Source organism: Mesoplodon densirostris, chromosome 8, assembly GCF_025265405.1.
Source record: "Mesoplodon densirostris isolate mMesDen1 chromosome 8, mMesDen1 primary haplotype, whole genome shotgun sequence".
Classification (NCBI taxonomy): domain Eukaryota; kingdom Metazoa; phylum Chordata; class Mammalia; order Artiodactyla; family Ziphiidae; genus Mesoplodon; species Mesoplodon densirostris.
In genome coordinates this window covers 61,459,008-61,484,726 of record NC_082668.1, presented here as the reverse complement: position 1 = coordinate 61,484,726, position 25,719 = coordinate 61,459,008, and the positions used below count along the sequence as shown (strand labels likewise).

General features: G+C 34.8%; 1 protein-coding gene across 1 annotated transcript in view; it reads left to right on the top strand.

Annotated features, from left to right (window-relative positions):
• Positions 1-25,719, top strand: part of LRP1B (LDL receptor related protein 1B) — a 1,545,691-nt gene that overhangs the window by 1,414,249 nt on the left and 105,723 nt on the right. The window contains exons 76-79 of the mRNA XM_060105953.1: positions 2,681-2,800; positions 4,433-4,674; positions 18,921-19,144; positions 20,207-20,313. Coding sequence (XP_059961936.1) covers positions 2,681-2,800; positions 4,433-4,674; positions 18,921-19,144; positions 20,207-20,313 — 693 coding nt within the window. The remainder of the gene's footprint in view (positions 1-2,680; positions 2,801-4,432; positions 4,675-18,920; positions 19,145-20,206; positions 20,314-25,719) is intronic.

Genomic DNA, 25,719 nt, shown 5'->3' with positions numbered 1-25,719 from the left:
AGGTTTTAAATAAATCTCTGTCAGCTTACTTGTGATCATTTAAAAACTGAGCATGTAAGGGAGCCAGAATCTCATAGTAAGTTATATGTAAATATAATTTACACCATGTCTTTAACTACAGAGCCATGAAATAGAGACCTATATGCACTTTCTGCCAGTTTCTCCATTAATATTGATATTATCATGGTTAGAGCCAAACCTAAATTATCCAAGTCTGGCTTATCCAGGGCAAATTCAACTCGTAAAATGCTTTCTTCTACAAGCTCTCTTCTCTATTGTCTCCTTGTGTTATTCTTGGGTAAATAAAAGTGATTTTTACATTGTGTCAATCAAAATGGAATTATTGAAATTAATTATTCTCATCCAAAGGGGAAATAATTGTAATCACATCATATATATGAACATTTTGAGTTATATACTTGTTTAGATTATTCATGCCATTTTATTTCTTCATTAACAGGGAACACTGAAAACTGGCAACTTAAGTTTCTCCATTTTAATAAAAAAGCAAATTATTTCTCGACTGGATTATTTCTTCTTTCGAGAAACTTTATGTCAGTTGTATACAAACACACACACAATCTCTTCAAGATTTTACTTCCAAATAGCATTAATTTTCTAATGCTTATTTGTGAATAGTGGGCTCTGTTTCCTGTATATACTTACTAAATTTAGAAATTCTGATCCTGAAATTGTCTTTATTTTTAGTTATATTCCATGACAGATATAACCTACAAGCTACATTCTTCATTTTAAATCACTATGAATCTAGTATTTCTGTTGTGCAAATGAGTAACTTCTGAATTCTAACAAAATATATATCTTCATGTAATAAATGAAGTTTTGATAGTAGACAAAAGCAGTTTGACTTGGTATGGAGAAGGGGAAAGACATTACCTTGATTTATATTCCAAAGAATTTAAATGTTTTGTGTCCTTTCTATAGGTAGCTCAAAAAGAGCATAAGAAATCACTATTTGATGTTAAAGCCAAAGCACTTCAATTAAAATATCTAAAGGGAAGAAAAATGTAAGGGAACAGCAAGGAAGAAATAGAAACGGATTAATAGTTGTTGCATGCCAGGCACTGTTCCAAGTACTGGACATGTGTGAGATTACTCCATCCTCTTCAAAAGCTCCCGACATAGACATGGTTATAGAGATGAGAAGAAACGGTGATTCTGGCCAATACAGGGCCATGTGAGAGAACTGAGATTTTATCAAATCATGCAGATTTTCACTGATTATGATTTCATCTCAAAGAGAAACCACAGATACAAATAACTCCCTGTTCAAAGTTACAGGTGCCAAAACGAATAAAAAATATTTATTGTAATACTTTTTTGATGGCTGAGAGCTGGTACCATGTATTTTACTTATCCCTGGTATAGCATTTGTTAACAAGTAAATTCAGTTTTGTCTCTTTAGCCTACACTTCAATTAAACGCAGAATGGCACTCCTGAGAGTACGTAAGTTCACCGTGGGCAAAGTATCATAGTAGAGACAATAGAATCAAGAAGCCTGAGTTTAAGCCTTGGCACTGTCACTTACAAATGTTACTGGGAAAGTCCTTATCTCTAAAACTGAGGCTTTGGAACACTGCTGAGTGCTAAACAAGAGAAAATTATTATTGCTGTGCTTATCCTTAAATTCCTCTAATTCAAGAGGAGGATTTATCTCACAGATTTATTATGTAATTAGGGCAACTATAAGTGATAAAGGGGCAGAGGAATTTATGCTGATTGAAAGCAGAAGTAGAGGAGGTAAAGAAAAAGAAAGTAGATAATTCACCAGAATCACCTGACCTCAATCCTGGCCCTGCTTAAAACTTTAAAATTTGAGGCATGTGCTAAGCCATAGGATATTGCCTAAGATTTATTTATTACTTATGATTTATATATATTTATTTTTATGTAGGCATTCAGGATTTTGTTGTTTGTTCACTTGGCCCTTCTTGTTACATAGTCACTTTGTATACATGAAGCCAGAAGTGTGTTAGAGGTGTATCCATATCTTCATTCTTTGCCAGGAATTGTGCAAAATGTTGGCAATAAAAAAAATGAATAAATACTAATTTATGATCCCAAGGGACTGACAGTCAAGTAGGGGATATGAATATGTGACCACATATATGAAATACCATATGAACTGTATTTCATATGTGTGGCATAAGATAGAAATTCCAAGAGAGCAAAAAGTGGAGAATCTAGGAGATGGATAACCATTATTGTGTATTGGTGAAGACCAAGGAAGGCTTCACTTCAGGTGAATCTTGAGAGATGAGTAGAAATTTTCTATGTAAAAAGCAAGGGCATTACAGGACACAGGAATATCATATGACATGTGCAAAGGTATGGTGGCAGGTAATCAGAAAACTCAACCATTATTTGAGTGAATGAAAATACTAGGGAAGTTTGAAATGGATATTTCAATGTGTTAAGTGGATTAACAAGCAATGCACAAACAATTGATGAGTCATTATAGTGAAACTTGTGAAAAAATTGTTATGGCCGGAAAATATTACATAGCAAGTCACAGACTTAACAGTTTGAAAAGACAATGAAAGAAATAGGAATAATAAGTTGAAGGACACAAAATACATTTGTCTTTTTTGAAAAGTGGAAAGAATGACAGTACTAATTGGGGTTATGATGGTGCTATTTTGAGCTCTTCTTTTCTAGACCTTAATGAATGTTTGGTGTTTGGCACGTGTTCCCACCAATGTGTAAATATGGAAGGATCCTATAAATGTGTGTGCGACCAGAATTTTCAAGAAAGAAATAACACCTGCATAGCAAAAGGTAAGGATATATAACCATTACTTTAAATGTTATTATAATTTTGCTGTAAACATTTTATGGGAAAAAAAATGTTTCATATTGCATTTTAGCAATGGCTTAATGCCTGAAAATATAAAATAATTCTCTTTTTAACACTGGTAAATTGTCCAATTTATTATCATTCTTAATTAATCTAATCTGGAAAGGTTTATAAACATGGCTGTCAAATACCTGGCTACTATTAAAATCACTTTTGTGTTTGAAACAATTTTTCAGAAGGTAAAATTTAAAAGCCAATGTGATAGAATATGAAGTATCTTTCTTTATGGCCTGCTCTCAGTGTACTTGAGGAAACATTATACCACTGGGATAAAAATAACGGGTTAAATTAAATGTTAGCATTATAAGGAGAATGGAATTTTGAGTAAGAACTTAAAGGTTTTAAAATAAAATTGTCTTCAAATTCAGACCTCCTCTATTTATGAATATCATTTTTAAAAAATTAAATTACAGATATATATTTGGGGCTTCTTAGATATGGCTTTTAATGCTTTTATGTTCTTACTAAATAATATTGTAATTTAAATATTGTTAGCTACAGGGTATGATTAACAATGTTAATAAGACAGTTATTACAAGAGGAAAGCAACATGATATAGTGAATCAAGCAAGAATGGGCTGTAGAATTAGACAGACTTGTATTCGAATCCCAGCATTGCACCCGATTGTGTGGCCTCGGGGAAGTTAAACTCTCTGAGCCTCAGTTCCTCACCTGTAAAATGGGAGGCCTAATCCTTACTTTCCATGGTTGTTGTAAGAGGAGATAAATTGTCAAAGACTTAATACATCTCCTATCACATAGTAACCATTTACTAAGTGAGAGCTATTGAGCCTATAGAGCTGAACTACAACTCGTGTATTATTTTTTTTAAATTTGCACATATTATATATGCAATTCAGTCTTTCTTTACAGTTTCATTAATATTTCAATTACTATTTTCAGGATTCTGTTTAGGGTTTTACTTGTCTCAGTATGCAAATTACATCAGTATTGTATTGTAGGTGTCAAAATTCCAGGCTACATGGTTCCAGTTAGCAAGATTCTAGAAAATATTGAGATTATGGCATGTTAACATAATAAACACTGATATTTTTATAAAATAAAAATAAAAGAACATTTGACATATATGAATATTGGAAGAAGAAGACTCTTCATCTTGTAATTTTTATTTCTTAGCCTAAGGTAATGATCATTCAGGTGCATAAACTAAATGCTCAGAAATGTCTGAGGCTTAATGAGTATATAACATGGTATTTGAATATTCAGATCCAAAACATTAAGACATAAGGTATTGTGACTTACCAAATAGAAATCCCTTTTCATAAAAAGGATATCTACTACAAATACCTAATTTCTAGCCATAAGGTAAGCTTTGACCTAAGAAAACCTCCATTAATAACTCTTAGAAATGTTTAGTTAAGTGTGTTTTAGAAATGTCATGAAGACTAAAAGATGGTATAAACCCAGTTTATTTTTATTGAGCAAGAAACTGTGTTAAGAATAACAATTCAAGTTAATTTAAAAGTACATTCGTTGCTTTTACATTAGTTGAAATTTATGTTATTTTTGTATTTTATTATAATAATCTCCAGGCTCTGAAGATCAAGTTCTCTACATTGCTAATGACACTGATATCCTGGGTTTTATATATCCATTCAACTACAGTGGCGATCATCAACAAATTTCTCATTTTGAACATAATTCAAGGATAACAGGGATGGATGTATATTATCAGAGAGATATGATTATTTGGAGTACTCAGTTTAATCCAGGTGGAATTTTCTACAAAATGATACATGGCAGAGAAAAAAGGCAAGCAAACAGTGGCTTGATTGTAAGTAAATAAAATTGAATATTTGAAGACTCACTCCTTCCCCCACTTCCCTGTTTTTTTAATCTGTCAATCACAGTATCTGATTATAAGAGGTAATTAATATATTCAGTGATTCCTCCCAGTATTCTCCCTGTATAAAAATAAAACACTTCCCTACACCTTTATTCTCATAGCTGGGTACAATTCATTTTAATTGCATGATATTATGTGTTTCTTTTAATACATTTTCTGTAGTTACATAAGAATGGTAATTAATAATACCTAAAATTTCTAGAACTTTCTATATTTTATAGTATTTAATAATATACTGTGAACATGAGGGTTTTTTTCATCATGAGATCATATTGGGAATCATCACTTTGTTTTTACATTACAAAATAAACTCAAAAATATACAGGGTAAATTGTTTCATTTTTAACAATATGAGAAATATAGTTCTCTTCTAGGGCAAGAGATCAATTCGATAGTGTAATCATTTCTTCTGACTCCTAATAACTATATTTCAGGGAACATCCAAAATAGAACAATATTGTTTACTGGTGTATGACGGACACATTGATTATCATGGTTATTCCTTCTGAGAAAAATAAACTAGAACATTTGTTTAGACTTGTGGTTGTAGTTTATCCTTTTTTGTTTTAGGGCATGTCAATTTATTATGTATTTTATATTTTGAAGTAAATTGGCAGAGAAATAACAGATAAAGACTTATTTTGGTGGGGCCTGGCCCATTCCCATACAGCCGAAGAGTCAAATACTATCACAGTAGGATTAAATTACTTTAATCCTACTAAATAATTAAAGCTTTGTATTTGAAACGAATCAGAGACACCTATCTGGAAGTCTTCACTACCTTTTTCAGAGGTATTTACCGTAAATATTTGAACTCCGTGAATATCATTTGATGGAAATCTGGAACACTATTTTTTATCAGTAGTAGGTGTCAATAAGCTGGTTTTAAAAGAAGCTATATTATTAGCTTTTAAATTCAGTTTAGATTAAATTAACTGTGAGTAAAAATCCATATATATCAGAGTTGTTTCTTTAACTCCTCCCCCAAACCCAGTGTTATACAAAGCTTTAGTTCTATTAAGGGTAGTTCTAGGACAGAGCCAAGAACTTCAGTGGATCACTCTACCCTCCTTCACTCACATATCATCTCCTTCCAATCAGACCAAAAGACTGACTCAGTCTTGACTAGCTTTAGCTTTCTTTATCTCTAAAACAGAAGTTTGCTTTGCAAAAACATTGTTCCTGTGGTACAGTTTCATGTATTAATGAAGTGATAAAGAGTATATATTGTGAAATTACACTGACTGGGTTTTAATCTTGTTCCTGTCACTTACTAGCTTCTTAGCTTCTCTGTACTCTCCATTTCATGAGGTTTTAGTGAGGAATATACGTGCGTGCACACACACACACTATATTTATATTAGCATTAATAGTTCTTGGCACATAATAAGTACTGTATAGATTAACAGAATGATATGATAATGATGGTGATGATGTTGATGATGACTGGCAAAATGTTCTTCCCTATAATGCATATTCTCACATTACAAATTAATTGCAAATTACTCTTACCTGAATTTGATAGTTGCTAAAAATATATCTTTATTTTTCATATAATTTTCAGTGAAAATGATTTGATAATTTTTTAGCTTTGTCCTTGGGGAGATGGATAAATACAATCAGTAGCCTCTAGCAAACTGTTTATTGTAGGCCACGAGCCAAACTTGTTTAATAGCTAAATATTTATTCTTATGTACTCAAATATATAAATGGATCAATATATACTTTATTTATATATTTTACATATTTTAATTTTTAATTTTATTAATGTGGTATAGAGTCTTTCATCATCAATGCAAAGTTATTGATTAGCCTTTTTCTAATGGGATTTGAAACATTAGTCTTTTAATGGTAGTAATAAGATGTATTGTGTAATCTAGACTTTCTATTTGTTTGTTTTTCCTCTCTCTCTTCTTAGACCTACTGATGACTTACAGTATTCAATAGGAAGAAAAGTGGGTAACAGTAGGGTACATTTTCTAGAAGCCCATCATAGCTAACTAAGTGTCATGATTATAAGGTTGGAACCTCTGAGCCATGAATTTTAGCACCATGTTCTAAACCTTCAAGCATTCCATAGAAATTCCAACCAGTGTATTATATATATGTATAAAAATACCTAAGGCTACACTGATAAGGGCAATTATTTAACTTTGCTTCCTAAACCTTTTTGTAATCCTGATATCTCAATATTATAAATATGGAATAAATCCATTCTCACCACCTTAAGTTAATGAGCAATGTGCATTCTAGAATGATTAAATGACTTATCTATGGCCATGCAGCTATAATGTGACACAATTTAGACTTTAACTTGAGATACTTGCTACATCTCTGAGTCTCAACATACTCATCTGAACGCTAACTACTTTATTGAAGTAGAAAATCATTAAAGTCCCTTCCAGATAGTAAATATGTATGATTTCCCCAAAATTTGTGACATAGTTTATGTCTATCCAGTTATTACCTGGACAATTTGTATTTATTTCTTTGAAATCCATCTTGTATGTAAAGAATTGAATTTCTACCCTCATGAATTTCCCTGCAATGTATTATATTTTGCTCCTTTAACAGTCACCAGATAGTCATCCATTAGTTTAATGAACATGCACTCTATTTCATCTTCTAAGTTTTGGCACAATTATTAAATGATACTGACCTGAGAATTCCCCACTCCTCAGAAAACAAAACTTAAGATTTTTCCCTACACTGAATATGGTGCATTGATTTCTATCTCTGAATCAATAGGTAAAAGAAAGAAAAATGTACAAATCAAACTATGGATACTTTAGTTATAACCCTATTATCAGTGAAGCAAATGGAAGGAGTTATCCATGTGATAGCAGGTTATCTTGGAAGCATATTCACAGATACTGAAAACAGTGGAATATTTTCATTGCAACAAAGGGCAGAAAATATGTTGTATCAGAAATCAGAAGAATATTGCTCAGACAACTAAATGTTAACTGAAGTCCATTCTAAAGGAAGATAGTTTTTTTTTTTTTTTTTTTTTTTTTTTTTTTTTGCGGTATGCGGGCCTCTCACTGTTGTGGCCTCCCCCGTTGCGGAGCACAGGCTCCGGACGCGCAGGCTCCGGACGCGCAGGCTCAGCGGCCATGGCTCACGGGCCCAGCCGCTCCGCGGCATATGGGATCCTCCCAGACCGGGGCACGAACCCGTATCCCCTGCATCGGCAGGCGGACTCTCAACCACTTGCGCCACCAGGGAGGCCCAGGAAGATAGTTTTTAACATGATATTTTTTTAGAAATAATGAAGGGAATTCTCTTCTGTAATCTGTGAAAATGGTTGGAATAGTAATTAGGATTGCAAATTTAAATTTCAAATGCAGACTAAGTTATTTATAGATAGAATTACTTATGATTTTCTAACCCCCTTAGCTATACAAAATGGATAGATTTTTCCTTTAAGAAATTAAGTAATTTAAAACTTAAAAGACTGACATAATTCAATTGATATGTAAAGCATAATGAGAATTTGAATTTTAGTAGTTAGAACAGAATATGATTGTGTTATACAACAATTGTACATACTTTCTGGCCATTTGTCATTTCTAATATGAAATGCTAGATGCATGATGGCAAGCACTATAAAGTAAGTCAATGCTTAGAAAAATGAAAATGACTTTAAATATACAGATTAGATTTTTACAATTAAATAGCTGAATACTCCTGAGCAAAACAAATGGTTCCTCTGATCTACCTGGTTTTGAGAAGTGAATATGAGATACCATTTTTGGCATATTCTCCATTATGCAAAAAATAATGTTCAGTATAAATTTACTTATAATTTTATTCATTAATAATCATAACTTTTTCTCAAAAAATTTGATTAGACCATTTTTTCTGAAAAGCTTTAACAAAATATTCAAACTGTTTTCTTTAATAGGTTTCAATTTTGAATTGGAGTCCTAGCTATAAACCTCATACCAAATATATGGGTCTGTGTGTACCTCTCATTCACATGCATACACACACACACACACACACACACATAAACATAAATTTATAGGTATGTCTATGAACCCATACATAAGCGTGTGTGTGTGTGTGTGTGTGTGTGTGTACACACATTTTAGCAAAAACTTCAAGGTCTTGTTTTAGGACGTTTGGGTAGTGGTAAAAATTGATAGTTTATTTTTAAAATTTTTTTCTTCATTATTATAAATTTATGACAACCATTAAACTCTAAACTGAAACTGTCTATACTTCCTTAGCAAGAATACTTTTAAAACCATCTGAGTTTATTCAAACCAGTCAACAGCTAAAATCATTTATTACAATTACTTTGGAAGAGATCTAAAACTATCAGATATTACACTATTACCATTTTGTGGCTTGACTGTTGTTGACTGCATAAGACAGTCACTCAGTAATGCATACTGATTAGAGTTAATGGTTCTGAAACAGCTGTGATTAATATTCAAAATTTACTGAACATAAATCTTATAAGACCATATAAAACATATGATAATATAATTAATAATACTGAGTAAGTTATTGATCGAATTGTATAGCATTTTAAGGTGAACCAGTCAAGTTTTATTCAACCATACCCATAGCTTTATTTTAAGAGTTCTGTTTGTTTGGTGTTGGGTTCTTAGGATACAATAAAGGTAATAGAATCTTGTCCTCATGAAGTTTATATTCTGTGGAATGAAGACAAAGTCAAGTAAACTAATAAATAAATAAATACAAAAAAATGTCCAGTTTTGAAAAGTGTATTGAGGGGAATAAAAACTGGACTTAGAGAGAAAAACTTAAACGTTGTAGGTTTTGAGTAAGATGATCAATAAAGGCACATTTGAAGAAAGGAGATTTTGAGCTAAGACCTAAGAGATGAGAAGGAAGTAATGCCATCTTATTTATATCTAAGACAACTATTTCACTTTTTATGTGGAGAATGGATCTGGTGGGAGAAAAGACTGGAACAGAAGGAGACCACATAGGAGGACTATGCTCCCAATTAGAAATGGTGTTATGTTGCACTGTTGTAGTCTCAGTGAAATGGAGGGTAGTGAGTAGAATTTTAAGGAAAAATGTTTGCAAATAAAATGAATGTGAAAAATGAGGACAGGAAGGACTCCAGACTGACACCTGAGCTTTCGGATTCTATAATTTGATGGATACTGAAAATGGTAAACTGTGGGTTCAGTTTTAGTCATGTTATGTCAGATACCTGTAAGAGATCCAAGTGAGATGTCAGTTAGTCAGTGATGTATTCAAGGCTTTATCTTAGATCTCTGGACTGGAGATTTACATTAAAGAATAGAAAAATAGAGGAGGCATCTAAAACCATGAAGCCAGGTTAGATTACCAGGGGAAGTAAAGAGGGGACTGGAACGAAGCTCTGGGGCTAGATTAAAATGATGACAAAGAGTGACCAGTGCATTAGGAGAAAACTAGAATGCAGAGTCACAAAAGCTAAGAGAAGAAAGTGTTTTGAAAAAGAAGTTGGGATTATATTTCTAGAGTACTGCTGAAAGGTCAAGTAAAGGAAGATAAAGAAGTGTTCAATAAATTGGAGACAGAAATTCATTAAAAGACCTTGACAAATGCTTAGAGTCATGGAGGAAGCAGGCATCAGAAAGCACTTAATGGTTCTACAATCAGTGGTTCTCCGCTGGGGATGATCTTTCACCCCAGGGGACATTTGGTAATGTCTGAAGATATTTTTGATTGTCACAACTGGGGAGTGCTGCTGGTATCAAGTGAGTAGAGGCCAGGGGAAATGCTTAACACCCTACAATGCATAAATTAGTTTCTCACAAGGAGTTATCCTTACCAAAATGTCAATAGTGTCAGAGTTGAGAAACCTTTCTCTTCATAGTAGCAGTATCAGTCTTTCCAGTTAAACTTTAAGTAGATTTTTTGTTTGTTACTTCACTTGATGTAATAATAAACCCTGTAATAAAAAATAGTTCTGGGCCTCCCTGGTGGCGCAGTGGTTGAGAGTCCGCCTGCCGATGCAGGGGATACGGGTTCGTGCCCCGGTCTGGGAGGATCCCATATGCCGCGGAGTGGCTGGGCCCGTGAGCCATGGCCGCTGGGCCTGCGCATCCGGAGCCTGTGCTCCGCAACGGGAGAGGCCACAACAGTGAGAGGCCCGCATACCGCAAAAAGAAAAAAAAAAAAAAAATAGTTCTAAGATGAATCATCAGTATAGTTTTTCTTTTATTGTTCTCTCTTTTTTTCCTCACCTCTCAGTCTCTTTTGCTAGATCCTTTTCTCCTTCCCTCTTAACATTGGAATGCCCCAGGCTCAGACCTTCATCCTCTTCTTTCTATCTTTCCTCACTTCCTTGGAGAGTTCATATTGTTTCATGGTTTAACATATAATCACATGCTAACAATTGCCTAATTGATATCAGGCTCTGTCCAACTGCTTGCTCTGGTTTTCCTTTTGGATGTTTAAAAAAAAAAAATCCCCAGTGGAGCATGCCTAAAAATAAACTATTCATATGATCCACAAAATCTGCTTCCCCAATCTCATTCAATGGCAACTCCATTTTCCAGGCGCTCAAAGTAAAATCTTAGAGTTATTGTTGGCCTCTCTGCTTTTCTCATAACTCCAAAATCAGGCAATACTATTGAGTCTACTTTCAATAGTATGCCCAGGAGCTGAATACCTTAGGTCAGCGTGACTGCAAGGACCTAGTTTTGGACCACCATCATCTTTCTTCTGAATTAGTGCAATACCCTCCTAATTGGTCTCCTTGCTATCATTATTACTCACAAAACAGTAGCCAGAATGCTCCATGTAAAACATAAATCAGATTATATCACATGTCAAATCAAAAATATCCAGGGCTTCCCTGGTGGCGCAGTGGCTGAGAGTCCACATGCCGATGCAGGGAACACGGGTTCGTGCCCCGGTCTGGGAAGATCCCATATGCCGCGGAGAGGCTGGGCCCGTGAGCCATGGCCGCTGAGCCTGCGTGTCCGGAGCCTGTGCTCTGCAACGGGAGAGGCCACAACAGTGAGAGGCCCGCGTACCACCAAAAAAAAATATATATATATCCAGTGGTTCCCCACTGAAAAGACTGAAATTCTCATAATATCTTACAAGGGTTTAAAAAATTTGGTCTCCTGTTACTTCTCTGACTTTATCTTCTACTACTTTCCCCCTTACTCACTCTTCTCCAGAGAAGCTTTGCTATTCTGAAACCCATCAGTACCTACTAATGTAAGGCCATTCCTGAAATGTTCTCTTGGCCTAAAATGTTCTTCAGCCAGATATCCTGCATGACTCAATTCCTGAACTCCTTCAAGTCTTTGTTCAGATGTGATCTTCTGAATACATAACTTATTGATGATTATAATCTACTGCCCCATTCCCATCCTGGGATCTTCAATGCCTTGCTCTTTTTCATTTCCATAATACTTATCTTTTTTCACTGCCATATATTTTATTCATTTATTATGTTTATTATCTATTGTCTACCTTACCTTGCTATAAATAAATTCCCGGATGGCAGGGGTTTTTTGTTGTTTTTTCCCCCCTACCGTTTGTAATCCTAGCATCTAGAACAGGCCTTGTCATAAAGTAGGTCATATTTTTAAAATTAGAAGCAATAACTTAATTGAAAATCTTGAAGAGACATGGCAATAACTTGTCAATCTTGAAAGTTATCCTTTACAAGTTATTCTTCTCATCCTTGGTATTCATCACTAGTTTAAATATTTTTATCTCCAGATATATCCCATTTTTTCCACTTTTGTCTCACAAAAGCCTAGATTAAACTTTCACATTCTCCCCTCTGGAGTCCATTGAATAAGCTTCCTCTGAATTTCCTGTATCCTCCCCTCTGGAGTCCGTTGAATAAGCTTCCTCTGAATTTCCTGTATCTCCTTGGTCCCCATCCCCAAGCCATTCTTCACACCATAGCCAAAATAATCTTAGAACATTAAACTCATCATCATATCTCCCTACTTAAAACATTCAAATGGATTTCCATTAAAAAATCAGTGTTTTACAAGCCTCTCCATGATGTTTAGACTCATCTCCTACCACGCCCCTTCCATCTTCTTTCACACCCAGGAATATTCACATATACACCCACATTTTTTTCTAGCCATAAATAGATCATGCTTCATTTACAAGAATGTAACTTCACAATTATAATATGCATTATTTTCTCTGCCTCCCTTAATTACCCTAATGAATCAAAGTTCCTTTATTAAGAAGACATCACTTTTATTATTATTGTGATCATTGAGATTGGTCTTGGTCTGGTTTAGGTATTAGAGATCTCAGCCTACATAATGTGCTTTCAGGTCTTCCAAAAGGCCTAACTGAACTAACTGTTAATGTTTGAAAGCACAGGCTCACAAAAAGACTGACTACCATCTGAAGAATATCAATTGTCTGCCCAGGAAGTAGCCTACAAGGTGACCTCATTATTTTTCCACATTCTGTTTAGACTTAGAAAATGGATTACTATGGGCATCATCAGAAAACATACCAACAACAAATGCTGGAGAAGGTGTGGAGAAAAGGGAACCCTCTTGCACTGTTGGTAGGAATGTATTGATACAGCCACTATGGAGAACGGTATGGAGGTTCCTTAAAAAACTAAAAACAGAATTACCATATGACCCAGCAGTCCCACTACTGGGCATATACCCAGAGAAAACCATAATTCAAACACACACATGCACCCTAGTGTTCATTGCAGCACTATTTACAATAGCCAGGTCATGGAAGCAACCTAAATGCCCATCAACAGATGAATGGATAAAGACGATGTGGTACATATATACAAAGGAATATTACTCAGCCATAAAAAGGAACGAAATTGGGTCATTTGTAGAGACTTGGGTGGATCTAGAGACTGTCACACAGAGTGAAGTAAGTCAGAAAGAAAAACAAATATCGTATATTAATGCATATATATGGAATCTAGAAGAATGGTACAGATGTACCGATTTGCAAGGCAGAGATAGAAACACAGATGTAGAGAACAAACATGGACTCCAATGGGGTGTGGTGGCTGTGGGATGAATTCTGAGATTTTGATTGACATATATACACTAATATGTATAAAATAGATAACTAATAAGAGCCTGCTGTATAAAAAAATAAATAAAATTCAAAACAAAAGAAAATGGATTGCTAGTTTATCTAGAGTGTAATGAAACAGCAGGAAACTAATGTTAATGAAACAGGAAAGAAAATGATATATAAAATCCAGTATTATGTATATATTCATAATTTGAATGAACTTGATGGAGAGATATTGAACTATAAGGGCCCAATTTATGTGTACATATTCATATATATATATATATATATATATATATATATATATATATATATATACGCATTTACATATCTGCTACATAAGTATTCCAGTTTATCTACAAGATGCTTACCTAATGACTCTGGAGACACACTCTCAACATTTGCTTCTCTGACTTTTCTTTTTCCATGTTTATTTCTGTTTTAACCCCCTTTCTTATAGATACATGATTTATTCATTAAAGTCGAATTCTTTTGTCTCTTTAAGGCATGGGTTGCAAACCAGCTATATAGGTAAGTTAAATGAGTGAAACAGCTTGGACAGAACATTAGGGATCCAGGTGAGAGAGGCAAACTGAAGATGTATCTCATTAAAACAGAAGCAGCTGATTGACTCTGCCACTCTGGAATGTTGGCCTGCTTTGATATACTATCTTATTTATCCTTAATTTTTAAGAAAAAAAAAAGTTTAATTTGTTAAAGTGATATCTTCTTAATTTTAAAGTTAGAATCAACTTAATAGGGTTTTTTTAACTTTAACTTAAATTTAGTCCTCAATGTACCATTTTACAATCTCTGCTTTCAGATAGTTCTGCCTTACATCTAGCTGTTGTGCTTGTTTAAACTGTAAACCTCAGAAGGTACCTTGCTTTCTTAATTCCAGATCTTTCACATAGGGAGATGATGTCAAAATTGCACCCATAAGTATCAACAAATTTTTGACTTACTGACTAATGCATGAAAATTCATATTTAGCATTAGATGCATCCTTAAGATTTGTAAAGAATGTATAATGTTTTTAAACTGTTATATAATTTTGTGTTTAGAACCTAAAGACTTAGATCATCTAATTCAAATCCTTTATTTTTATGCACCACATAATTTATAGAGAAACTAGGACTGGCTCTTAAACCAAGTTTCTGATTTCAAATGTTGTGTGCTTTCTAGTCTTCCATGATATCTTTTGTTTAGCTGGTAGTGTGAATGAAGGTTTTGAGAGTGGGTTTTGCTTTTTATGGAGGGTGGGTGGTAAATCATAACAAATAAGTTTAAAGAACACTGAGCATGTTAAAAAAAATGATAAAATCACTTACAGTATTGACCCTGTAACCCAAAGACAAATCTGGGTCTTTTCAGGATGTTGTCTATTGAATGTGGACTCCCCCCACCACACAAGCACAAGTTCTTTACAGTGTCTTCACATCTTTGTTTTACTAGCATTGCATCAGGAGATAATTAACTTTAACAAAATGAACTGAATTTTCTTTTCTTAGATACACACAAAGATGTAAAATCATGAACAAATGAAATATGTGACCACTTCAATCTATCCTTGTGTTAACTATATTTTCTTAAATTATATTGCTAACTATAGGAATTTTGTTTTACAAAAGATAGCATTTCCATGGCTTGAATGTTTTCATTCTCCTTTCATAGATTTTCCTCTTTCCTTGATTTAAAACAAATGCCTTCAGTGACATATCTTTAGTATACTGAAGCTGGAATTGTGCCAGATACATTACAATCCACAGCTGTAAAGGACTGGTAGTTTAAAGTAGTAACCTCTGATTTTGTTACAATCAAGCTGCCATTTTTTCTGTAAGATTTTAAGCATTTCATTCATTCGACTAATATATCTCTATGAAGAAGAATGCCTCAGAACTCAGAACTTTGGCTGTGTATTTAGAGAGCTTATTAGGAAAGAAATCATCTGTCTGGAGGAAGCAGTCAAAATTTGTCTTCCACTTTGTGCAAACATATGAGCAATGCCTTTTGTTGTCTGGGTAACCACACGCCTCTGCAGTCTCTTAAACATGACTTATCTCATTAGTGTCTCTAATTCTTTGGCCTGTCTGTCTAGAGTGCTAGCCAAAGGGGCAAATGAGAGTTTCATGTTTTCTTTGTATTTCCAATCTAATGTGTTTGGTTGTTTTGTTTTCAGTCTCTTTAGAGACAAATGGCTTAACTATCTGTTTCTGTTTTTCATGTCAGTCTCCACTCCATGCCAAGAACCTCGGTTTACTTTTTCTGTGTTTTCCCACTTTTTGTATGTACCTGATTGATTTTGAACTTCTCCATAAGACCCAACAGAAATTTGCCTGCCACTCTCCAACCAACATTCATTCAATATGAGAATCCCTTTTAGATGGCTAATGCTATTCACAATCCTGGTCAAGTAGTGAGCAATAGAAAGGGATTATTTATTTCCTATAGAACTCACTATAGAGGTGATTTCCTAATTTCGCCATAGTTTCCTTAATAATAAGACCATCCTATTGCTGTCTCTTGTTTTTCTTCTTCTGTTCAATTCTTCTCTTTTCAGTGTTGAGAATAATTGAGCATTCAGTGTGTTATGAGTCACTGAGGATGAACACCTAGTAACATCTTCACCCTGCTGCCATTATTCTCTGAGAATCATCTTGTCACTGATGATTCATGACTTTAGGTTGAATTTATTGGGCATGACCATCCTTTATCCCATATTCTAACTACTTTAGTTGATACCAGAATGACATTAGGGATTCCTTGATCAAGGAACCAGAGAATAACTGTATAGATTTAAATGACTCTATAACTCTTCAGCATCTCTTATGCTCAACATTGAAAAGTAACATTTTTCCCTTTCCTTAAGCCATATTCTTCACTCTAGTAATGTGACCTAAGTTTGATATATCCTTCTGGAATTCACCATTAATAGAATTTTCACCAGCCAACTTACCTGAAAAACTATCACAAAATAAAACTTCTGAATGTTCTGTGATCATTAGGAAACTGAGATTTTAATTGTCAGCAGTCCAGGTGTATAAATATAGAATGGAAAGATAATCAGGCCAGCTTTGAGCATGAGCGAAATAAAATAAAAATCTTAGATTCAAAAAAGTGAAGCTTTGCATAAAACATGTCCTATTTTAGCAAGGATACCATTAGGATAGAAAATTATGTATGTATATTAACATCTGATAAAGCCAAAATAGGTATTTTTCTATGTTCCTGCCAGACAACTGATATCATATTTCTGCATGCTAAAAGATTGCTCTAGTGGTGTTAAAAAATGATAATATGCTCCAGCAGGCTTTACACAGTTTATAATGGTTATTTTTTCCCATTGTCTCTCATCTGTATAAATTTATGACTTACACTGACAAGCCCATACCACTTGATATATTTACTTTTAAGTGCTGCCAAATCAGAAAAAAAAAAGAATTACAGTTAATTTACATAATATTGGAACACTTGAAAATGATTTTGTGTTTTGGCTAGGACAAATATTTATAGCCTACCCATTTATGAATATTATTTATATGGCATGTTTAGACCATGTTGTATTGTAGAGTGCTTTTCATTTAACTTCAGTTAGCTATGAGATATCACTGGGTAGGTGGAGAGTATTTATTATTAGAGTTGAGAAGTAGATTACTGTAAAATTTCATAATTTTAGTTTTTAAACCAATAAGTGAAAAGATTGGTAATAAATGTCATTAGAAATTTCTGTGAGTTCTGTGTTTAGTTCAAGCTATATTTTCCTTCTTTGAGATCTCAGTAATCACATGGCAGACAGTGACTTGTAATTCCTGTTTCTTGGCATCTCACGTTCTTTTTGAGAAGTTTGGTTTGTTTTCTTTTAATCCAAGCCCACTCTTTAATAAAATGTGTTCACTAGTAAATCACAGAAGAAACAGTCATGTGTTAAAAACCCATATTTCCACTGGTTACCAGGTCCTAACAATGCTTTTACACATTGACTACATGTCTAGTTATAATGACCTTCAAATAATTGTTTCTATTCTTGATATAATACCCCTGAGAATTTCTTCTCACTTTTGTTTATGCACAATAAACCTGACCACGTCAAATTAATTACTACACTAGTTCCTGCTCAAAGTGATCAAGTTAATTGAAGGGCACAGCATTCGTTATTTTCCTTGCTGTCTATTCCCAATGAACCCTCTTACCTTTGTCTCACAATAATTCAGTAATATACTATTGCACAGAAAATCCAAGCTAGCAGATTTAATATAAATGACAGAGATTGTAACTTTCCTCAAAAGACATTTAAATATAGTATCTCTCTAAATGTGTCTATTTGTATTAACTTTCTTTTTCAATTTTAAATCAAATTATATATGGTAAGGATGTAGAGCAACTGGAACTTTCTTAAATTCCTGAAAAGAGTAAATATTGGTACAGACTCTTTGAAAAAAAAATTCTAGCCCTATCTATTTAAGCAATCGTAAGTATATCTTAAGACTCAACTGTTCTATTTCTTATTAAATACTCAACAGAAATGAGAGTTTGTGTCCGCCAAAAGACACGTAAAGGACTATTCATAGTTTTATTTGTAATGGCCTAAAATTGTAAACAAGAAAAATATATATTACCAGTAAAATGGAAAACAAATTGATACATATTCATGAATAATATTTCATATTCTGAAATACTATCCAGAAATAAAAAGCAATTAATAACTGACTGCACACCAATATAGGTATATTTCACAAACATGATGTTAAGTCAAAGAAGTCAGGAATAGAAGAGTATGATTCTGTTTATGTGGATTTGTTTAAGCTAATCTGTGATTTAGATGTTAGGATTATGCTTATTCTAAGAGAAATACTAACTGGGAGAGGTCACAAGTGAACCTTCTACAATTCTGGAAGTATTCTAGTAGGGTGGTGGTTAAACAGGGGCGGTGATAGGTAAAACTCCAGTGAGTTGTATACTTAGGATTTGTGAAATTATACATCTATAAAAACTAAGAATAAAATAAAGTATGTTGGGGATTTTAAAAAATCTATGTAACAATTGACACCTGACCATGTTAAGAAGATTCCCAAACAATCTCAATGTATAGATACAGAAAACTCCGCCAATTTGCTTTTGAAAATACTGTGGTTTGTTGTTTTGTTTTCTTTTAGTGTCCTGAATTTAAAAGGCCCAGGGATGTTGCAGTTGACTGGGTTGCCGGAAATATTTACTGGACTGACCATTCTAGAATGCACTGGTTCAGTTACTACACTACTCACTGGACCAGTCTGAGGTACTCTATCAATGTAGGACAGCTGAATGGCCCCAACTGCACCAGACTGTTAACAAATATGGCTGGAGAACCCTATGCTATTGCTGTAAATCCTAAAAGAGGGTAGGTTAACGACCTGGTTATTTATATTTCTTGATATGAGTATCCATTTTTACAGTTTGTCCCACCCATGCTCTGTAGTGTTGTTTCTGGAAGAGTGTTCAATGTATAATAGATTCACAAGACTTCTGAAAATCCCTCTACTCCTTCTGTACAAAAGCATGTCCTTTTCACACCAAATGGTGGTACAAAATATATTCTTCTTCCTGAACAGTTGCTACTCTATACATTTAGTGTATATGTATATGTTATGTGTGCATTCAGATTAATGAAACTGATGTGAAAAACATAACCACTGTAGTTAATCTAAAATCGAATTTTTGAGACATTAAAAATAATATTAAACATGTTAAGTGTAGAATATTAGTGATTTGGGCTATTTCTGGTAATAAAAAATGGAGGCATATGTATAAACAAATTTAAACAATTTAACACAAATATTCCCTTTACTTGGCTTGATTTTTTCTTTTTTTACTCTCACTTTTTATTTATAAGCAATGACCAAAAAGGAAATAGGGAAATGTTAAATAAAACTCCTAATCACCTATAAAGTGGATCATTAGATCCTGAGTAAAAAGAGGCAACTGCTGTTTACTTACTAGAATTATGTTATGTGGTGTCTTCTAAGTGAGAAAATTATTTATGTCTGAGAAAATAGTTACTATATCAAAAACAAAAACATACTGATGCATCATCTATAGTAAAATGAATATTCTGTCATGACAAGAAGATAATTTCAAGTGTTAGAAATATTTTTCTTCTAAATTTTAAGGATATTTTCAAAATTGAACTTTGCCTATCAAGTGAGCCTATTAAACAATGGATCTCAAATTTTAGGAAATAGGTACGACTTTTAAATTGTTGACTCCTGGGGCCCCCTCTTGGAGGTACTCACTCTGTAGGTTTAGAGTTGGGTCCAGAAATCTGCTTTTTCAGGCAATTTTCAGGGACTCTATGGTGATTCTGATGCACAGGGTCTGAAGAGACCCTGTTTTGGGTTGTAACAGCACATTCACCAGGCTAAGCACATTGACCAGGCTAACCAACTTGACCTATCTCTTCAAGGATGATGTACTGGACCATTGTTGGGGACCACTCCCACATAGAAGAAGCGGCCATGGACGGTACTCTAAGAAGAATTTTAGTACAAAAGAATTTACAGAGACCCACAGGTATGATATGTGTCCCACACAGTCTAAAATGTGAAGTAGTGTGCTAAGTGTAATAGTATTGCCATTCTTCCTAGTTTTGTTGGCAATATAATCATTTTTACAAGCAGATAAAATAATTTATAGTATGACTTTATAAAAGTCATTAACATTTCATGTTATACTTTCCCAACTTGAAAGTCAGGTTCTTACCATACTGCTGGTGATATTATGGGATGTTACTTGACAATTACCTAAGTTATAAGGCTGTTAGTAGGATTTCACCTGCATGAAATTTTGACAGTTTATAGCATTGTGTTAGGGTGTTTTTACAGCTACGTGTTAATGATATTGGGATAGATGGTAATATTCCTAGAGGATGAGAGACTGAATGGATAGACAGGTGGGAACATATAAACTATTTTTGTGAAAGACACTCACAGCTCTTTTCAGTCTGGCTTTAATCTCCCTTCCAGCCATGTCATCTAAACTACCAGTCTATACTCTCTGTACTTCCAGGACTGTTCAGGAGCTCAGGTCTTTTTTCTGCATTCCTGTTCTTTCTCCTATGCCATTTTCCTCCCATATCCCTCATCTAGAATTCCCTTCCAACTTTTGTGTACCTAGAGGAATCTTACCAGTCTTGTAAGGTCTAAGTTTAGTACTTCCTCAATAAAACATTTTCATACTGCAGAAGCCCCAGAGATTTTTATGCCATCCCCACCCCCTCCCACTACATCCCCATCAAAAAGGACACAATACATTTTCTATAGCATATGTTATTTAACAATTAGGCTTTGCAGTCTCTTTCATAGTTGAAACTTTATATTTGGTACTTATATTTTTATTACTTTTAATGTGCCTTATGCCTTTTCCTCCAAGTAGATTGTTTTTACTCTTATAGGAAGGAGCAATCATTGGGATTTGGTTTATTTATGTAGGTGTGTCTCAATTCAGTGATTTAACAAATACTAATTGAACACTCACCTGGTGACAGAAATTGTTCCAGATGCTGAAGAAATAAGTTCCTGCCCTTGTGAAGAGAGTTCCAATTCTCATGAAACTTACCTTCCTGTATAGTATAGAATATGTAGGATACATCATGTCAGATAATTATAAAAGCTATGTAGAAAACAAAATATAAGAGATGGGCAGTTATGGGAAGGTACTATTTTAGTTATGATTATCAAAGTAGTCATCTCTAGAAAGGTTATATTTGAGAAGATAACTGAATAAATAGTGATAGCAAACTATGTGATTATGTGAGGAAAGAGCTTTCCAAGTAGACAGAATGGCAAGTTATGAGTTAGCAATGAACTTAGCATGTGTAAGAAACAGCAATAATATTAAGACAGTAGGCACTCTGTATCCATGGTAGGTTGAATTTACTGAACCCACAGATACCGAGGGCTGACTATAATATGGCATTTTATATAAAGGACTTGAGCGTTGGCAGGTTTTGATATTCATGGGGGATCCTATAACCAATCCCCTGCGGACACCAAGGGATGGCTGTATGCCTAGAAGCATATGATCAACTCAGGAGAATAGTAGATGTGAGAGTGACAAGGTGACCACAGTCAGATCATCCAGGACCTGGAACACACTGATAAGGACTGGATTCTATTCTAGCTTTAAGGGAAGCAAACCACTGGGGATTTTGAGGAAAGTGGCATGATCTGCTCAAACACTATTTTATTTTTTAAAGAACTTTGTACTTCTTTTTCTTAACTTTTTTATTTTTAACTAATTTTAGACTTCTATTCAGTAGAAAAGTTGCACAATTGATTTTAAAAAAGCTTCTCTGATGTTAACATCTTACATAGCCATAGTATACATAACATTATTTTCATTTTAAAAAGTGACTCAGGAAGCAATGTATAGAATTGCCTGTCTGAGGGTTCTTATGATGGAATCTGAGACAGGCATTCTTGGGAAATTTATTTATGAAAGGAGTGTTATTTCCTTGCTATCGTGTTGTAGTTGTGGACATGACCAACCTAAGTCAATCAGATGGAGATATCTCACAGAAAATTGGAGATTTTAGTTCTGGAGCTCAAAGCAGAACTAGAAACTTAGTTCAGAGAACTGGCAATAGAAAACTGATGATTTAAAGTTGCTGGAGTTAAGATAGATAAGGGAGGAGAAAACAAAGAGGCTTCTTAGGGTAGAAATGTATGAGATGCTTATATTCAGAAGAGTCAAGATCAAAAATAAAGACTACAGAGGTGTTTGAGCAATAGGAGCAAAGCAACAGAATTCAGTGCCATAATAGCTGACAGAAAAGTTTCAGGGCTTCCCTGGTGGCGCAGTGGTTGAGAGTCCGCCTGCCGATGCAGGGGACACCGGTTCATGACCCGGTCCGGGAAATCCCACATGCCACGGAGCGGCTGGGCCCGTGAGCCGTGGCCGCTGAGCCTGCGCATCCAGAGCCTGTGCACCGCAACGGGAGAGGCCACAACAGTGGGAGGCCCACACATCGCAAAAAAAAAAAAAAAAAAAAAAAAAGTTTCAAAAGGAAGATAGTATACCCTATTGGGCATAGCATAGTGTATTAGAAGAAATATGGAGTCGTAGAAAGAGTATAAGCCTTCCATTTATATAGGCATGAGTTAAAATTCAGCAACCTGCATAAACTTTTCAGCACCAATGTTCTTATTTGTAAAATACATATGATAATATTTACCTTACAGAGAATTTATAACAATTCATTTATATCAGAAGTTAAAACCAATGTAAATTGATTGGTATAATTTCTTGAATACCTAGAAGACTAAGAATAATTATAGAAATATTATGCCATGTACTAGAGCCTTGCATTCATACCTTGTCCACCATAACTCCATAACACGAATTTTTTTTTTTGATGGCATCTGGCCCGTGAATGTATTTCCTTTTTTTTTTTTTTTTTTTGCGGTACGTGGGCCTGTCACTATTGTGGCTTCTCCCGTTGTGGAGCACAGGCTCCGGACGTGCAGGCTCAGCGGCTATGGCTCACAGGCCCAGCCTCTACGTGGCATGTGGGATCCTCCAGGACCGTGGCACGAACCCGTATCCCCTGCATGAGCAGGTAGACTCTCAACCACTGTGCCACCAGGGAAGCCCTCCCTTTTTTTTTTTTTGAATTTTATTTTATTTTATTTTTATACAGCAGGTTCTTATTAGTTATCTATTTTATACATATTAGTGTATATATGTCAAACACAATCTCCCAATTCATCCCACCAATACCACCGCCCCCTGTACTTTCCCCCCTCGGTGTCCATACATTTGTTCTCTACCTCTGTGTCTCTATTTCTGCCTACAGACTGGTTCATCTGTATCATTATTCTAGGTTCCACATATATACGTTAATATACAATCTTTGTTTTTCTCTTTCGTACTTACTTCACTCTGTATGACAGTCTCTAGGTCCATCCACGTCTCTACAAATGACCCAATTTTGTTCCTTTTTATGGCTGAGTAATATTCCATTGTATTTATGTACCACATCTTCTTTATCCATTCGTCTATCAGTGAGCGTTTAGCTTGCCTCCATGACCTGGCTATGGTAAATAGTGCTGCAATGAACATTGGAGTGCATGTGTCTTTTTGAATTATGGTTTTCTCTGGGTATATGCCCAGAGGTGGGATTGCTGGGTCATATGGTAATTCTACTTTTAGTTTTTTAAGGAACCTCCATATGTTCTCCATAGTGGCTGTATCAATTTACATTCCCACCAACAGTGTAAGAGGGTTCCTTTATCTCCACACTCTCTCCAGCATTTGTTGTTTGTAGATTTTCTGATGATGCCCATTCTAACCAGTAAGAGGTGATTGTAGTTTTGATTTGCATTTCTCTAATAATTAGTGATGTTGAGCAGCTTTTCATGTGCCTCTTTACCATCTCTATGTCTTCTTTGGAGAAATGTCTATTTAGGTCTTCTGCCCATTTTTTTTTTTTTTTTTTTTTCGGTATGCGGGCCTCTCACTGTTGTGGCCTCCCCCGCTGCGGAGCACAGGCTCCGGATGCGCAGGCTCCGGACGCGCAGGCTCAGCGGCCACGGCTCACGGGCCCAGCCGCTCCGCGGCATATGGGATCCTCCCAGACCGGGGCACGAACCCGTATCCCCTGCATCGGCAGGCGGACTCTCAACCACTTGCGCCACCAGGGAGGCCCTGCCCATTTTTTGATTGGCTTGTTTGTTTTCTTAATATTGAGCTGCATGTGTTGTTTATATATTTTGGCAATTCATCCTTTGTCCATTGATTTGTTTGCAAATATTTTCTCCCATTCTAAGGGTTGTCTTTTCATCTTGCTTATAGTTTCCTTTGCTGTACAAAAACTTTTAAGTTTCATTAGGTCCCATTTGTTTATTTTTGGTTTTATTTCCATTTCTCTAGGAGGTGGGTCAAAAAAGATCTTGCTGTGATTTATGTCAGAGAATGTTCTTCCTATGTTTTCCTCTAAGAGTTTTATAGTGTCCAGTCTTACATTTAGGACTTTAATCCATTTTGAGTTTATTTTTGTGTATGGTGTTAGGGAGTGTTCTAATTTCATTCTTTTACATGTAGCTGTCCAGTTTTCCCAGCACCACTTATTGAAGAGACTGTCTTCTCTCCATTTTATATCCTTGCCTCCTTTGCCTTAGATTAGTTGTGCGTTTATAAGTGCATGGGTTTATCTCTGGGCTTTATATCCTGTTCCATTGATCTATATTTCTATTTTTGTGCCAGTACCATACAGTCTTGATTACTGTAGCTTTGTAGTATAGTCTGAAGTCAGGGAGCCTGATTCCTCCAACTCCTTTTTTTCCCCTCAAGGTTGCTTTGGCTATTTGGGGTCTTTTGTGTCTCCATACAAATTGTGAAATATTTTGTTCTAGTTCTGTAAAAAATGCCATTGGTAATTTTATAGGGATTGCATTGAATCTGTAGATTGCTTTGGGTAGTATAGTCATTTTCACAAAATTTGTTCTTCCAATCCAAGAGCATGATATATCTCTCCATCTGTTTGTGTCACCTTTGATTTCTTTCATCAGTTTCTTATAGTTTTCTGAGTACAGGTCTTTTACCTCCTTAAGTAGGTTTATTCCTAGGTATTTTATTCTTTTTGTTGCAATGCTGAATGGGATTGTTTCCTTAATTTCTCTTTTTGATCTTTTGTTGTTAGTGTCTACGAATGCAAGATATTTCTGTACATTAATTTTGTGTCCTGCAACTTTACCAAATTCATTGATTAGCTTTAGTAATTTTCGGTGGCATCTTTAGGATTCTCCACATATAGTATTATGTCATCTGCAAACAGTGACACTTTTACTTCTTCTCTTCCAATTTGTATTCTTTTATTTCTTTTCTTCTCTGATTGCCATGGCTAGGACTTCCAAAACTATGTTGAATAATAGTGGTTAGACTGGACCTCACGTCTTGTTCCTGATCTTAGATGAAATG